At 33.4% G+C, this 18,138-nt stretch overlaps 2 protein-coding genes across 2 annotated transcripts; both read right to left on the bottom strand.

Annotated features, from left to right (window-relative positions):
* Positions 1–4,678: 4,678 nt before the first annotated feature.
* LOC130623140 (uncharacterized) lies at positions 4,679–5,368 on the bottom strand. Its single transcript, XM_057438630.1, has one exon. The coding sequence runs from the start codon at positions 5,366–5,368 to the stop codon at positions 4,679–4,681; it is 690 nt and encodes a 229-aa protein (XP_057294613.1).
* A 4,094-nt stretch (positions 5,369–9,462) lies between these two features.
* LOC130624193 (uncharacterized) lies at positions 9,463–15,036 on the bottom strand. The gene is made up of 5 exons (XM_057439762.1): positions 14,784–15,036; positions 14,299–14,421; positions 13,433–13,568; positions 13,175–13,289; positions 9,463–11,729 (listed from the first exon to the last, which is right to left on the bottom strand). Exons 1-5 carry the CDS (start codon positions 14,857–14,859, stop codon positions 11,592–11,594), a joined length of 588 nt encoding a protein of 195 aa, XP_057295745.1. The 5' UTR covers positions 14,860–15,036; the 3' UTR covers positions 9,463–11,591.
* Positions 15,037–18,138: the final 3,102 nt, after the last annotated feature.

The raw sequence follows: 18,138 nt of genomic DNA, 5'->3' as shown, positions 1-18,138 counted from the left end.
GTCAGATTAATTTTTTTTTCATTCAACTTTCTGATCGTAACACATTCTGTGTGCATCCTCTAGTAGGATCATCAAAAATTAACGTAGGTAATGAACCGCTTGTGTTATACGATACATGCAGTTAAGTGTTCTATATCACGTATGAAATCATTTATTATCTATGAAATTGCAAAATACGTATGTGTGGCATACGTTCATACGGCGTTGTTTCACTACATCAGGTATCAGGTTGGTGTCTTTATAATTGGAAGTGTCATAAAGACAATAGAGATAAGGTAATAACAATTACATTCTAGCCTATTTTATTTCTGTTAGTTATAAATAAAAAAAAACACAAATAATTGTTCTGCTTTATTTAATGAATGATTTTTTTTCAAGACAAACATTGTAGTAGAATACGTTTGCTAATTTAAAATGTCACCAGAAAGGAATAGCTAGCAGACAATACCTTCTTGTGAGAGTCGAATACTGATGGCATAGGGTCTTTTTAGTCCTGGGGTTGCTTAGCCGGTTGCTTAACACCTAATTGTTTACTGCTAAAGTACTGGTACCGTAAATCCGTGTTCACCATGGTTGTTACTCACGACTTTCAACATACATCGTCATATTGTATTTCGATGATGCAAAAATGATGACATCAACATTGCTAAGTGACGGAAAGGTGTTCAAGAGATGCATGTGCGGTCCTGAAGGTTGCTAAGCATGTTAGCTTAATTTTTAGACCAAATTTGACGTCTAGACACTGACTTGATTTTTATAAACATAGCGTATTTTGCGCCTCAGTATGCTGTTTCCCAATGTCATTGAGCCTCCATTTATGCTTATGATACACTTATCTATCTTTGATTCTTTCCTGGCCATTAATTTTATCATTTTTTGTTTTTGTTTTTCATGTAACTCATACAAATTATACACCCTCTTTTATCCCACCTCTATAAATGCTTATGATGTACCTAAATTTTATAGAATGTTGTCCTATATATTCATATAAACTTCATGTTTATAAAAAAATGTATCAAACATGTTTGGAATCTATAGGTCAACTATATTGTTGTTCCAGAGAATCGCCATTACAAATTATAACTATACGTACATTCACAATTTTTAACTTAATATCCAATTTTTAAATTCTTGTTCCCTCGTTTGAATCGATTTGGTGCAGTGATATATGTTTTGGAGAGTTGGTGTTATGGTATAACCTTTAACAAACATCGCACATAAACCGCTCGCATCCTTCTGTTGGTTGCACTATCTCCCATTTTGCATTCCATTTGAAATACTCCTTAAATTTTTGATCGTCTTGATCAATCTCTTTCAAGTGATCTGCTAAATGTTTTCATGATTTAAAACTCATTGCATCTATAAACGAACCAGGTATAGCTAATTTTGGATTTGAATAGTTTGAACCACCAAGGACAATTGGTATCGCATTGGCGCGAAAAACATTCTGCCAATATTTTTATGTGACGTAATAAATTATTCTCAGCTGCAAAATAAAATTTGTATCCCTTTAACGTGTCCTCGCGATCATCACTTCGGTCTTGACACGGCATTTTATTAAAAATATCTTGAACGGCAACGACCGCCAACATTTACTGTAACGTTATACTGTTCTAATTTTGAGATAAGCTGATCTCTTAAAGCGCCGCAATGGCTGACTAGCCACGCTACTTCTTTCGTTTTTCCTTCGGCATAGTTAATCGCTGAAAGGTTTTTATGATGCTGAGATTGAACATATCGTCCATACGGCATACGGAAATCGGAATTTAAACTGTATGACACTGTCCAATTAAAAAATGGCGCAAAAGTTATAAAGGGCGTGTTTACAGTTTTTTCCAAAATAAAATAAAATCTATTTTTGATCTGTATTTTATTTAATTCGTCAAGAACGTTCAAGCTTGGCATGTCACGACCAGGAAATTATACAGCATCACTCTTTATGACTTTTTTCTCGATCTTAAGTTAATCTACATCCAGTAAAATTACAACCACACGTGTTTGTGTAGTTTTTATGCTCGTGCACGAAATACCATGTTTTTTTACCAAAAAATGAAATATATAACAAGATCAATTTATCTCTATTCCTGCCGCCGTGAAACGAGCAGTAGGGTATAGCCTTGACCAAATAATACAACTCATGGAAATACATCATGGTAAGGACAACAGATACAGCAACAATTATCATCAGAAAAAATAATTTTTGATGACCATGAAGCCAAAAATTATAAAGTTTCATGGTTAGTTAATTTTCGTTTTAAAAAAAAAAATTCTGGACGATCTGACATAAACGTTCCTCGTGCTGCTCTACGTGATGCTAATAAACAACTAGAAAAATGTTCACAATTTTTTCTTTCTGTATTATCGCATAACCTGCGTTAACTATGCTGTTTCCGCTTACTATGTTGTTTCCGCTTACTATGTTGTTTCTGCAATCCTCTTCTGTTGCATTGCAAAACAAGAAGCCCGATGGCTTGAAGATTTCCGCCATCAGCAAAGATAGTAAGTATGGCATTAAAATATGTCATATAGTGTGAGATTATTCTCAGAGAACAAAAACGCGATGCATGTTATCTGCAACTAAAGTTTAACAAGTTAAAAAACAGAAAAAACAAAGTAAGCCCAGCGTAAATCTCTTTTGTTCTGAGGACGAAACAAAGTATATAAGAACATAAGTATTGAAATCTAAGAACATGTTGAGATTATTTTAAGGCTTTGTGAAGCTTGGCTACAAATTTTTTTAATAAAGATATTAAAAAATATAAAAATTCCATGTGCTACAATCTGTAGAAATTATCATCAAATTACGGTAACACCGTAAATTACAGAATAATCACCCCCTGCTGAATAAGCACTACTACTTAATTAACTGCCCTGCCAATTAAGCGCCCCCTGTAATGGGCGATATTAAATAAGCTTCATCTCCACGTGCTAATTCGTCATTTACGGTAAATTAAGAACAACTCAAGAATATTTATAGGCTGCATTTCAAACGTTAAGACATTGAAAGGGCTTTCTTCCATATTCATGTTCTTATAAAAAAAAAAATGTCTATATATAAATAAAAAAATAAAATATTTTACATATAGTATTCTCTAAAAATATAAAAGCTTTAACTTGATGTCTTTGAAATTAATCTAGAAAATTTTGGACATTTTATGATATATACAAATTCTTTTATGTAACATTGAAATTCTGAATGTTTCAGAAATCTGCTGAGATTTAGAAGTTATTATAAAAAACCTGACCCTATTAAAATGAAAGCAGCTTTAAACTTGGAAGAAAAAATGTTTTTTCGTTTTTGTGGTGATATCTCACTGAAATTGTGTTTTACCGATGTTGTACAAATTTTTGAAGAAGTATAACTATAAAAATGAAATATTTTCACAATTAATTAGTCTTTCTTACATGTGAAATATGTTGTGAACACTGTGAATAAAATCATGTAATATCTGTCATGTATATACGTTATCTTTCCTGATGGTTTTAAAATTAGATGGAGAGAGAAAATGAGGGATAAATATTTTGTGTATGGAAAAGTATCCAATTGTATTTTTTTTCTCATTTTTTGAATGTTTTTCCTTTTTCAGATCAGCCTTTATTAAAACATCCACTGTCGGCATTTTCAAATTGAGCAAGAGTGTAAGAATAACGCCTAAATTCTGAAACATTCAGAATTTCAATGTTACATAAAAGAATTTGTATATATCATAAAATGTCCATAATTTTCTAGATTAATTTCAAAGACATCAAGTTAAAGCTTTTATTTTTTTAGAGAATACTATATGTAAAATATTTTATTTTTTTATTTATATATAGACATTCTTTTTTTATAAGAACATGAATATGGAAGAAAGCCCTTTCAATGTCTTAACGTTTGAAATGCAGCCTATAAATATTCTTGAGTTGTTCTTAATTTACCGTAAATGACGAATTAGCACGTGGAGATGAAGCTTATTTAATTTCGCCTATTACAGGGGGGCGCTTAATTGACAGGGCAGTTAATTAAGTAGTAGTGCTTATTCAGCAGGGGGTGATTATTCTGTAATTTACGGTGTTACCGTAATTTGATGATAATTTCTACAGATTGTAGCACATGGAATTTTTATATTTTTTAATATCTTTATTAAAAAAATTTGTAGCCAAGCTTCACAAAGCCTTAGAATAATCTGAACATGTTCTTAGATTTCAATACTTATGTTCTTATATACTTTGTTTCGTCCTCAGAACAAAAGATATTTACGCTGGGCTTACTTTGTTTTTTGTTTTTTAACTTGTTAAACTTTAGTTGCAGATAACATGCATGGGGTTTTTGTTCTTTGAGAATAGTTTCACACTATATGACATATTTTAATCCCATACTGTCTGCTGATTGCGGAAATCTTCAAATCGAATAACAAGGAAGAGCTTCCCATGATTATAAATTCACCCAAATTCAGTGGTTTTCAAGAACCTTAGTAATTTGTAAAGTGCAGTTAACCACACTCTCAGTATAAGATGATGCATGCTTAGCGGTTGCGTAAACAGGAAACTCGGAATTTATATGTATTCAAAGACACGCGATTATACCGTTCACTTTTTTTCTAATTCACGTATTCAAACGAAAATAACTTTATTTATTTGCTTTTATTTCAAGTAATAGTAAGTATAGAAAGTTGTATCTGTCGCAGGGGAAAGATAATTAGAGATCAAGGTTTGAAGACATGGACAACAATAATTTTACACTGTCCTGAATATATCCGTCTTTCGCTCTGTCAGATTTCCATCTGCCGTGTTTTTTAAACAATCGATCTGGAACTCCAAAGTTGGCCGCAGCCGTCGCTCCTCCAGAACGTTGTAATCCAAAGTTTTGTGGATCAAGTCCAACTTCTTTTATGACAGACAAAACGATATCTCGGGCGGTACTGTAAGACAAAGGCACGTTTCTTCTTCTCAGGGAATGGCGATTAACGGTTTTAAAATACGTGACTGACCGGAATATATACTCGTCGGTGTCATCTCCAATTTGTGCCTTGTCGAAGTTTCTCCGCATTAGTTTGATGGGGCATAACCTGAAATCCAGCTTAGACAAGAATAACCAATGCCCATCGCGATAAATATCAGTTTTGCTTTTCTCTAAAAAAACCTCCAAATGTGTATCTCTAAATATAAAATCGCACCTTTTTAAGTCAGATGTTTCACTATATCGCATAAAATCTGCAAACCCCAAAATTAACATTGAAATGGTTCTGAGTTGAAGTAGTGAACATTTATCGCCATTTAAACTGTCGTATATCTTGTTTAAAATTGAAGCGGTGATGGGGAGTTTTTTCTTCAAATCCTTTCTGCAAATTCTTTGCCCCTTCCAAAAGCATTTTGCATATTTTAGCATTGCATGGATTTATATTGCAAAATTTGTGATTGTGTTTTATTGCGTAAAACGAACTTTCTATTGTAGGGAAAGACTCGCCGGAACAACGAACTTATCCTCAGTGGGATAAGATTTGGCTTCGGAAAATCGACTACATCAAGTTTCAAATTTCTGAAAATAACAAGCATATTTTTTATTCGTGTTTTTACTCCTAGCGTTTGTTAACAAATCGGGAACTCTACGAGCTAACAATTTTAAACGATTGTCTTTCACTTGAAAACACAATTCATCACGGACATTATCTAAAAGTAAATAAAGATATAAAATTCATTTTCTTTGTAAGAAAAGTCAATTACTCTTAATTCCACTTTTTTGTTTTATTCTCGAAAGACTTTATCTCTGTGATATATGAAATTAACACAAGTTTAGCAATTAGTATCAAAACTAGTTACCCGGTACCCTATCTCTTTGTAAGATATTACGCAGTAATCTTAAAAAATTGTAACCTAGGACAATATCTTTCTTTATAATAACATCCAATACTATTTTGAACTCAGTATCGAGTATAATATCTCTTCCTAACATACTACACGGTACTCTTTAAAACTTGTACCCAGTACAATGTTTTTTTTTTACAATAGTACCCAGTACAATGTTGAACTTGGTATACTGTACTAAATCACCCTCCGCAGTAGCACCCAGTGCTACTTTAAACTTGGTACCTAGTACCGAATCTTCCTCTATAATAGCACCTAGTACTATTTTAAAAAACGCAACTCTAATAGCCTCTCACAATTATTTCACATTTGAGTAATTCAATTTTAAAAGCTATAATTTCGCCTTTATATGTTTCTTTTCCGAGAATATGAAAGCCACTAGGACCTACATTTAAATACGTCTGAGACACATCGTTAAAAATTCTGAAATTTTTGTAAATTTTTTAAAATGTTTCCCCTCTTTTAAAAGGGGCCAATAAGTGGCAGAACGCCATAAAGGAACTACCAGTACACCTACAACTTCACTATTCTCTTTAAGACCAAAACTATATCATCCGTAGGGGGAACTAAATAATTGTTCTCGTTAGTCCAAAGTTGTGAAAAAGCGTTAACACCTTCACTTTCTAAACAATAAAACTTTGAGTTAAATCTATTTACTTTATGGTTACGCAAGTCAGCGAACCTATCAACTATCAAAGGACCCCACAAGGAATGTGTATAATTAAACAATCTATAGCTTGTTTCCCAATCATCCCTATCAACAAAACAGGAGATAGTATCGGCCTTAGTATTCAAATTTCTGGATAACCAAGCAGGTTTTTTATTTTCGCAACAATATAAATTTTAACAGCCATCTGTTGTAAATCTTCCTTATTACTTCCTGCTTTAAGAATATTTGACACAGCATAATTATCTGTATGCCAAACAACACTTTTATCTTTTAATATTTGATTAAAACATTGTATTGAAAAATGAACCGCTTTTAATTCTCTCCAAGTGGAACTGTTTTCCATTTCATTTACCGTAAAAGTTCTATGTGAAACGTTTTCCGTGTTATTATCTAAAACCCATGCTCCTAAAGCGTATTTGCTTGCATCAGAGAACACAGTTAATTGATGTAAACTTTCGTCTAAACATCTGTAATTAAATTTTTTTTCAAATTTACAACATCTTTTATGACAAATTTTTTAGAAACTAATTTCCCAGTTAATTTTGCAAGCTTTCTAGCTGTGGTATAAGGATGCGAAAGAAGAGATCGTAAATAATTCTTTGTAGAGCTCATGCGATTTTCTGACACTTTAATGATGTTTGTTTTGCAATCTAAGGTAAGTCCTAACCAAGTAAAATTTTGCGAAGGGGTCCAAACCGATTTCTCGCAATTTGATACGAATCCCGCTTTTTGTAATGATCCCTAACAAAATTCGCATGATTTTTTGCTATGTTAAAACTACTTATATGCGTGACTGTTTTTTGACGCAAAAGATCTCAAAGATGTCCAATCGTCAAATTTAATGTAGTCTTTAGCTAGATGTTTATTAACGTATCGTAGATCTAGAATCAGCCATTTCTTTCCTGATGAGTTTGTACTAATAGACAAGAATTAATGATTTTGGGAACCACCAGAGACTCAACTATTCGTCCACTTTCTAACAGTTCCTTAATACTGTCGGAAACAAAATTATTTTCTACAAGAGCAGATTTATTATTTTCAAAGTAAGAATTTCTAGGGATAGAGATAAATGGAAGTTTGTATCCGGTTTTTAAAATTTCTAAAATGGTAGAGCTAGCGCCAATTTCTTCTCAATATTTTAAGTTAGCCCTTTAATTTCCTTTAACACGATTGATACTAGAAGTACATATATTAACAAAATTAAACTTATCTTTAGGCTGTAGTAATATTTTTCTTTTTGGATGTTGGGCAGTCTCTTCTCCAATGTCCTGCTTTCCCGCACAGCAAACAAATGTCGGTTGGTTTAGGGATTCGACTGTAGGTGCATCTGTAGGGAGGCCTCCCTGAATTCAATTGATTTGGTGGACAAGGATTTGTATAGGACTCTGCAGAACGACGAACAGGTTTGTTTATCCTTTTCTTCGTAAACGCCCTTTTTTCAGCAGCACGTATTTTGCGTTCGTCCTCACTGTCGCTAGCTAACCCATCAGATTCGTATTCTGTAACAGTGTTCCATCCTCCAGGAGATCGATCGGCAAGGAAAATCAGTTTGTTACGACGTTTGATTAAACCTCTACATTCCTTAAGGCTTTTTAGTGGTTTAGAAGTATATCCATCTTTGAATAGAGATATGACTTCATCAATTTTTTCGTCAATTTCGTTGTTAAATGCCAGCTGTTTCTCGTTTGCTTTGAATTTTAAATCAGTGTTTAATTTTCTTGTTCTTGAAGGTGGCGGCGAAGGAACGGTGATTTGACGCTTCAAGTGTTCAAACTTTTTATCGAAATACGTCGTACACAAAGAAAACGTGTCATCAGCTTCATTGTCAGCACGGCTACTGCAACTTACTCGCTCGATATCCATTTCAATTACTGGATCAAAAGCATTTATAATTTCTGGACGATGTACTCTTTGTAAATTTACAGAATAATCAGATATGATCCTTCTCACAAGATTTCTATCGACGTGTGACTTGAAAACTTGATTAAACGACTTTAATTTACTAACCACGTGATAATTTGTTATGCAAATTATCAAGTGCAAAATTTACATAATCGTAAATAAATTCATTTATCTCTTTAATAATAGCCGTATTCCGTCTGTCTGTTTGTGTGCGAGAAAATTGTCCTGTTACGGAAACACGAAATGCGATATATAAAGGACGGGCGACCCGTGGATTTTTCCACGGATTAACGACTAGTCTATATTATAATACCCGTATACTCTGTCTGTCACGCAAAATGGTACCGCAAGTAGCGAGGCTCACGCATTGCTGTATAAAAAGGAAGAGCGAACCCGTGGATTATTCCACAGACCACCGACTAGTTTATTTGAAACTTCAATGGTGTACACGCTTCATTGCACTCCATGAAGTTTTCGCGTTTAAGGGGCGACGAAACGGCTCAAATAAGACCTTAGCAATTAATGTTACTTTCCATCCTCGTGAACATTGTATAATAACCAGACCGCTTAGAAGGTCAAGGCACAAGGACTTATATTCTCTTTATTGTAATAATATAGACAACTTGTTAATGAATAATTACTTATTGCAACTTTCCTTTCGCCATGTGCTCGACTTTTAAAAATCATAAACTCGTTCCGAAGCCCCTTTAAAGAGAGCAAAACACAACGTGCTTTTTGCTCTGCAGCAATCTATGAAACACTGGGTACGAGGTCGTGCACGCAAGTAGCTATAGTAATGGACGTATATTAATGCTAAGAAAGCGGGCTTGGGGTAAGAAGGCGGCTTAGCCCTTCTCTTGTCAATATTTTTCGGCAATCTTATTCATCCAACCTAAAATCTCAACCCAACTTCTTCTTCACACTACAACCACACCGCAACCAAACCGAAACCAGACCGCAACCACACCCCTTCCATTTATTTGCAAATTTATTATTATTATTATTATTATTATTATTAAACATATATTTGGCATCCATAATTTACAAATGGTTCTTCTGCCTACAAAAAAATAAAAACTATAAAAATCTATAAAATCTATAAGATCAGTAAAAAAATATATTGAATCTAAGTGCATAATGAAATAAATGGGCTCACAGAGTACGAAATGGTGCCGGTAGAGTAAGTAGACACATTGAACAAGGAAAAAAAAAAAAAAAAAAAAAAAAAAAAGAAGAGACTAATTAAAAATAAATAAATTGATGGCACCATGTAAGGACACACAAAAAAGGTAGAACTATAATGAAAAGATGGGGGGAAATAGGTAGCCTACATGCATATTTACTACTGATTTTATTATTTACAATTAATTCGTTTAAAAAATTACTATTTACAACTTCACTATTTACAAATCTGCCTTCATCCAAGCTACCTACAACATCACTGTTTCCGTTTCGTATCAACATTTTTATTTTTTATTTCTTAAAGGACAATTATCCCAATAATTTTCGCTTCAAACATCCTTAGGCTTCTAGTATTGCATGTTTACGAAGGCTACCCTACCATTTCGCTGTGCTGGTTTGTGCTGCCTTCGTACAAGGTCTCTTAATAATGTCAGTTTGCGTGGCTGCGTCGACCACAGTCTTCCGAACTTGCTTACATTTGCTTTTGTAATCGCACAATCGCTAACTTGCTCATAACATCATTAAATTGCTCGATTCTCAAAACAAACATTCGTCATTTTCTTCTTGCATCTTATATACCAAAGAACACATATTAGGTAACAGTGACCTAAGTAAACAATTTGAACAACACTATCAAAAAGTTTAACATTGAATAAACTGACCTCTAACTGTTTAAGTCGATTCTCTTTGTAATTGATGTCATTGCAATGGCAATGGATGGTAGGAATTGCATCAGGTTTGAGGCTTTTTTCACATTTGCTTTTATGAATTCGTTTGCACTCTTTCTCAAAATGAAGGGAACACATCTCACCCTCTTTAGGCAAATCTTTCCACCGAATAGAATGAATCCATTTCTTTCTAATTCTGCTTTGTTGGAAGAAAATACTGATACGAGAAGGAATTCAACGAAGTAAATAATGCATTCTTCTTTGTACCATAACTTGATAAGTCATAGCTATACTGAAGTGCGTTTCGAATGTGTGAAATAAAAAAATCGTTGTTATCGATGAGATGGCCGTCTATTCATAAATACAGACCTCCAATAGTTTTATAAATTCGATAACGCTTTTTCGCGGAGATTTCTGAGAAAAAAATAATCATATTGTCTAATATTAATTGCTTGCATTTTAAATCCGTTCGATAAGAGATTTTATCCCAAGCAAAAAACATATATTACATATTTTATTGGAATCTCCAAAAGGGACACAAATTAACAAATTGGTTACCTAAATGCAATCGCAAATATGTGTATGTATAGCTAGAAGGGAGGGGGAAGAGGTTTTTAATTATTTCATAATGTTAAGTTTTCACAGCCGTTTCCTTTTTCCTAATATTCGTTTTTAGTTGGTATTCAACTCAATGGACATTTTGTACATTTTAAATTGCTACTAAATTCTAAAAATATTTTGGTCTTTCCATCTTAGAAAGTTTTATTTCGTTCTTCTTAATGGCGTAAGCAATGAGAGGCGGCCCTGGTTTAATGATTTTCACAAGTTGTGTTTTCTAAGTTAAATTTATGACATCTGGGACTAAAAAGATAACATAAGAGTGAAATGATCAACAAGGAAATGACCAACAAGGAAATGACTAACTAGTAATAGTTGGTTATATTGCTAGAAACAATTTAAATGATTGACTTCAAATTTGACGTCAAATATGTCCTTTAGAAAAAAAATCAAACTTTTTGTAAGCAACTGTCTACAGCCTTTACTTTTCTTCTCCTACACCACCTTAGGCGAAAGGATTTAATTCAAAAAAGTATTTTCTATTTTAAACACTGCGTTCTTGTAATCATTGTTTGCAGGAAAGAAACGAAACAAACTGCTTCTCAATATAACCGTTGCCATTTAACAAATGCCTCATCCAAATATACTAAGATTTTTACACTAGTGAATAACTCCTGGAACCCATCAAAACAAAGTAGATAGGGAGCCGAACAAGAAATGTACACCATCTGGAAATTTTTATACTATTACTGTATTTGTATTAAATTTTAAAATAAACCGCGTGACATTTTTTCACTGAGTGATAGTTTTCGCAATGTATAATGATCGTTTCCAAGCTTGCATAGTAACCGAATGTCCTCGCCGCTCTTCTTGTCGCTTTGCATGTACTTTAGGTCGTAGATCAACTAAAGTTAAAAATAAGTTTTTAATATTAAAAGACTGAGGATGGCCTATAAGTTAATGCCAAATCTAACAGACCAATTAGCTTCCAATCCAGCGCAACAGCCCGATTTAATCGGATTTGCAATTTATTATATATAAGAAAATATTATGGCTAAAAACATAGAAGCTGAGATTCTATCAAAAATCAGGGACATATTACGAACGTAACATTTCCTGACATTTTTTTCTATTTTGCAAATGTGCTAAATATGCTAAACATTTTTTTACAATAACATCATTTATTTCTTCCTGTCCTAAAAATATAGAATATCAAAAAACAAAGTGTATAACTATGCATAATTTTCTTTAATTAAATTAATATATAAGAAACTGCACTAAAATCTACAAGATTGCTAGGCAACTTTTGTATAAATAATATTTCACATATGAAGCAAATTTTAAAAAACACATTATACCAAATCACATGTAAACCAAGCTTAAACGTTCCCTGTTTCTTTACATTGTGGTCGTTACTCATTTGTAGGAAACCTGATTTTCTTTTCCTGACTCTGAATCTAAAACTTAAGGGCCTGCCCATGTATTCTGTGAAAATTCGACATCAACTCAAACAAACGCAAAAAAAAGTTGATCTAATAGCTGTCTTTTTATCAATCACTAAAACTGTTCGGTTAAACTTAGTCGGTGCAGTTTTAAAAAATCCACTTAATTGACTTCCTTAAAGAGAAGATGGTCCTTAATTTCCAACGGCGTTGAAAATGCGACTTCTTTTTGTATAGCAATTACATGATATCCACTTTGCCTGTTACAGACACACACAGTCTCTGTATTATTATAGAGATAAAAAAAAGAGTTAGTCATGTAAGCTGAACTACGAAGTGAAAACGTCAGCATTTAAAAGACTGTGTATGAGTATGTCCATAATGTAGAAGAAAATTGAGGTAGAGTGTTTACAAAAAAGTAAAGGTCAAATATCAATACATATTATTGACAAGCTTTTTTATCAGTGTCCCTGTGGTAAATGACGATATATTCTTAACACATCAATTTGATATTCTTTGAGCATCCTCGTCCTTAAGGTCTCTTGGTTCGTGAATCTTTATTACGCAGCGGCTAATATTTCACCGCTGTCAAATTAATTCAAATAGATAAATAGGAACGACGTTGGTTCTTTAAATAGTTTGCATTTCAGTAAACTTTTACTCGCCATCTATTGCTCCCATAATAATTTTTTCAGCTACGTCACCTTTTTAACCTCAAAGACAGCGTGATGCTATCCGTAAAATAAATGAGTTGAAAGAGTGCGATATGCTGGGTCAGCATTGTGTTCAGTAAATCTGACATTAGAGTTTTGTGTCAAGCATTTCATAGCTACTTCTCCCTAAAACAACTATTGATTTTACAAACTTATGATACTAAGATCTCAAACTGATCTCAAAAAGACACTTACGCCCATAAATTCTTCAAAGTCGATTGCACCTGATCCATCCTCATCAATCTCTTCAAAATATTCTTGTCGTTTCTCTAGACTTGATTTATCTCCCAAGTCATCCAAAACTTGCATCCTAAAAGAAAACAGAGCTTAGAGAATAAAGTTTTACATTCACCAAAAGATTTCTTGATTTAAAAGTCGCTCGGAATCGTTCGATATTGAGAAGCAGCACCAGCTACGTAACAAGGGAGACATTGTTCTACAAGTTAAACTTACAATTCATTACAATCGATTAGTCCGTCTTGGTTCAAATCAAAGGTTTGAAATTGTAATTTTAAATCTGATATTTCCCCAAGTGTGAATTTTGGGAACTTCTCGACATATTTTTTATGTTGCGCTTCCACATCCACATCTGAAACAACAAACGGTGGTTCAATCAGTTGAATTGCAATTTCTTAAGCTGCAAGTAGTTGACAGTTAAAACAGATGCTGGGAGTGTTTAAGGTAGATTTGCAACCCAGGTTCATTATACTACGTGTTAACTACAATCCTAGACAAATATACCTGGACAATTCGCCTTTTGGCTATTTTCAAAATAAGTGCACATTCTAACGTGCACAAAAAAACAACCGAAACAATAATTCAAACCAAGGTTCTATCCTTTGACAACTTGAAAATGCTTCACCCGCCTGGTTCGCAGTTTATTTTGTCTAAGGACCTTATCACATGAACACATTTAGCCAGGCTGACTTGTGTGCCGGGCTGGAATCTGTTTGCTATCACAAAGTTTATCATTTTCATCAAAAAGCTAATATACAATAATTTTTTTCATAAAAGTTTATTCTTTGATATTTTTAGTTTGATAAAGCGAGATCCCGGTTAGCCAGGCCAGCTCACAACGATAGTAAGTTGTGCTTTGCGTGAGTTTATTAATGAACGTGATTTTTCTCATGTGATAAGCCCCTAAGATCGTAGCCACATAAATTACCGACTGTGAGACAAAACAAAATTATGACATTTTATCATATGCAAAGCAACCCAGACTACATCGGTTGATTATGCCACTTTTTGCAAAACTTTGCAGTAATAAAAAAGACCCAAGTTTCCTAACTAACGTGTACTTAGGCAAGATATTGTTTTACCTTTAAACTTATTTTTAGCTAAAAGTTCTCTGGTACGCTCTTCTAAAAGATCTTCCCAATATCTTTCTTGCAGCTTGTGAAAAAATGTTGTATCTTGAGTATAATCGTCCTTTCTGCGAGTTCCTAAAATCGAATAGAATAGTAAAATTTGTATTACTCTTGCGTACCCCTAGATGCTTTTGAAGTATACTTATCTTTATTTACTTATATTTAACTGTATTCTCCCCTATAGCGGTTACTTTTAATTATTTTAACTTTAACAGTCCATGTTACTTTCGTCGTGTTTTTCAAATGTCAAACAGTGAGATATGATACAAATCTTTAAAAATGAAAGGCTGGCTCAATACACTGACTTAAACTTTTAGCTAATGCCGAAAAGAATATTTACTAAACTTTAGGTCCCTAATAAATACTGCTGAAAATCTTCTAGATTAAATCGCAGATTAAGGCAAGATTTTGTTGTAAAAGCTGGTCTTTGTACTTACCAATGCATGTAAAATACGAAGCTGGGTGATATGCTATAGGTATTTGTTGTAACGGGAAACTAAATTTTATTCCCATAACTTATATGCATCATTATGATGAACGGCAGATGCTCTGTGTTCGAAAGTCTGCCATAACTGATAACCTTTAAAAACGCTCTGTTAAATTAGACGTCATACAATTAAAACGTCACTTGATATAAAATGACGCCAGTTACATTACATTGACAAAATAAATCGTATTGCAGTGTTCAATGTATTACCCTTTCTTTAAAAAGTACGTATTTTGCCTACCAACAAAACGTTACCTTGCATTGAAGTTATAAAAAATGCTTTGATTAAAAAAACCCTTGATTGGCCCTAAACGAGCAAATTTGTTCGTTTTTACTTAAATCTTCAAATGGCTCAACGTGTTTCAAAGAAAAAAACGGTATAGACCACGGATCCTAAATATTTCATAAAACGCCGAGGCCATCATTCAATATTTCTTCACAATTTTGCAGAACTGTGCTACGGACATATTACATCAGAAACTAAGTTTTGTATCACTTGCGTCATTAAACTTGCTATAAACCTCGTTGTTATATGCAGCTAAATTATTGCGCAAAAAACAGTTTTAACTATTGGTAAATTTTCTTGTATAGTAAAAATAAAGAATTAACCTTTCCATAATAAAAAGATTCGGCAAATATAGTATAAAAATTTAGTAAGTAAATTTCAGGATGTGGAAACCAGGTCAGTAGTGGGAGCGCATACAAATTGGCAATGATTAAATAATTTTTCAAATGCTTTGCGGAAGTATATGAACACATTTGAAGATTTTATGTACTTCGTAAGATTTTAACGTAACTGAATCATTTAGACTGAATTACAGTTTATTAACTTTTGAGAGATAAAAAATGGTATCAATGAAATTCTGAAGAAACAAAGACATGTTCTCTAAATAACCCTTGTTTATTTTTCTACTATTTTTACTTTCATACTGTAAGTAATCTAAATTATTTCTTTCTTAGTTATTATTATTTTTCTTTTCTTTTCTTTTTTTTTTTTTTTGAGGGGGGGCGGTAGTGGTGGGGGGAAGGAGTGTTAACTTTTTGAGGTAACTTATCACTTTACACTTTCCCAAGCCCCATATATTTTAATCTGGAATATGAACCATTATAGATATAGCTTTGTTTTGTTTGTTTTGTTTTTTTTGGTTACTTATGCGCTACACTAATGGTTGAAGTCTTGTTCAAAACATCTACCACAACGCCGTATTAGTATTGTCGTAAAACATGAACCAGTGATTATCGGTCCCGTCACTTTATCATGTTTATATGTACCATGTATACAAATGCAATTGACAGCTCGACTCCAGGTCCTGTGTGCTTTCAAAATGCTGAACCTAATAGGGTCTGAGAATAACATTGGGAGCAACGTTTTAGGACCCAATAAATTTCAAAACACGTGGCAACTTTTATAATTAAAAATATTCTGTATCCTTTAAAGCAATATCACTTTTTTTTTAATTGATGTCCCAACGCAATAGACCTATTTCAATATCCATTTCCATTCCGCAAAATACACAGCCGAAATAGACATACTAACATGAAAACGAGGTTAGTTTACGGCTTTTCCTAATTCGATGATGTAATCTTTACGTCGAATTCAAAACGAGGCCCGTATGGACAACAAAAACAACAGCGCAGCGACAGTACGTGATAGCTGTATTTTTTAAAGTTGAACTTGTTTACAAGCCACAACAGAAAAAAAAATGTCTTGTTCCACCTTCACAAATAACTGTTCCTGAAAAAGTGATATCTGGAGGACGTTCTATGTAATGCTGTGTTCCAGAATGTGGAAGGTTTTTTTTATACGATAAAAAGAAACAAAAGACAAATATTGGACTGTTTTCATTTCCAAATAAAGACACCAAGCACGAACTACACAGAGCTTGGTGCAAAGAAATTTGCAAATATAGAAGAAGAGGTGGTGCTGATAATTTTCAAATTAATAAGTACACCAAAGTCTGTGAATTTCATTTCAAACCAGAGGAAATTCGAGTGAGTCTTGGAAGGGGAATAAAGAACGAGGGTGCCGATAAGCCGCATACGCCGTAAAAAGTGCGGGCGTTTTCGGGCGAGTTCAGCGTTTTAAAAAAAATTCAGGTATTTGCCCGAAAAACCCTGCATAGTCCCGAACAATGCCCGAAAAAAAAAGATTCACCATAAATGACTCTCGAAGAATTAATTATTTAAAAAAGTATAAAAATTAAAATGAACTAACTATATGGTAGCTAAGTTCTTAAAAGGACTGTTTTTTATGGTTTTTGATAAGATTTACTTGATAAATAACTTATATATAAACTTTATTGCCTTCTTTCTCTTCAAGCGCGTTCTTTCAACTGTCGTCCGCCATGTTTATGTTACAAGGTGTTGCATTTCGGGAATGTTCCGGGTGAGTTCGGGCGTCTTTGGAAAAGTGCGGGCGGTTTTGGCGGACAACCCTCAATTTAATTCGAAAAGTCGCCCGAATTCGCCCTTATATATGCGGGCGTTTGCGGCTTATCGGCACCCTCTTAATAAAGACATTAAAACCAGGAACAGTTTCTAGCGTATTTTCATTTAAAACACCACAAATGAAAAAGACAAGAAAATCCCCATGTAAGCGTTTGAGATTATTCTCAGATTTTGATGATGAACATGATGGCCAAGATATTTTAACAAAAGAGGCAGAGGAAATGTACAAACTGTGACACACTGAGAAAAATATTAATGGAACAAAAATTAAATTTATGCAATGAGAAATGCAAGCAACTGACATTGGAAAATGAAGAGTTGAAATTAATAAACAAAAATTTCAAAAGTCGATTGTTTACTTATGATATTTTGATTTATATATTGTTTAATTATTTCGATGCAGGCTTAGCTTGTGAGAACGTTAAGTATCACTACCCAGAGAGTACAAAAGTTGAAGAAAATTTGCCAGAAGATTTATTGTCATCTCCTTCGTTTCTTACACCTGAGTCCAATCCTGGTGCAAGACCTAAAATGCCGGCTATTGATCAACTGTTTATTTTCTTAACATGTTTGAGACTAGGGTTTTCATTGACATTCACATCATCAACTGTTTGGCTATGCAATTTTATACTTTCTTCTTGGGTCAAAGTGATTTTTTCTAAGAATTTTAACTCATTATCTGAATAATTTCTGGAATCTGTTATTCCTTCCAAAATTTTAGCAGGAAGATTTGAGACTGTTGATGTGTCAGCTTTTTCTGGAATTTTTGCAAGTACAATGAAATCCCTTTCAACAGGCAGGCAAAATGATATGAAAGTGGAGAACCTACAAATTGCACACCAAATCTTGTCACTTCA

Source organism: Hydractinia symbiolongicarpus, chromosome 13 (assembly GCF_029227915.1).
Source record: "Hydractinia symbiolongicarpus strain clone_291-10 chromosome 13, HSymV2.1, whole genome shotgun sequence".
Taxonomy (NCBI): domain Eukaryota; kingdom Metazoa; phylum Cnidaria; class Hydrozoa; order Anthoathecata; family Hydractiniidae; genus Hydractinia; species Hydractinia symbiolongicarpus.
Note: the sequence above shows the minus strand (reverse complement) of the source record. Positions and strands in the feature narration are given on the sequence as shown.

Bases quoted from the DNA above. Each gene is read 5' to 3' on its own strand.
- LOC130623140 (XM_057438630.1), bottom strand. From the start codon at position 5,368: ATGCTAAAATATGCAAAATGCTTTTGGAAGGGGCAAAGAATTTGCAGA.
- LOC130624193 (XM_057439762.1), bottom strand. From the start codon at position 14,859: ATGGGAATAAAATTTAGTTTCCCGTTACAACAAATACCTATAGCATAT. The intron at 13,290-13,432 runs GTAAGTTTAACT...GTTTTCTTTTAG, and splicing joins CTAATCGATTGTAATGAATT to GATGCAAGTTTTGGATGACT. The intron at 11,730-13,174 runs GTAAGTGTCTTT...TTTTAACTTTAG, and splicing joins ACTTTGAAGAATTTATGGGC to TTGATCTACGACCTAAAGTA.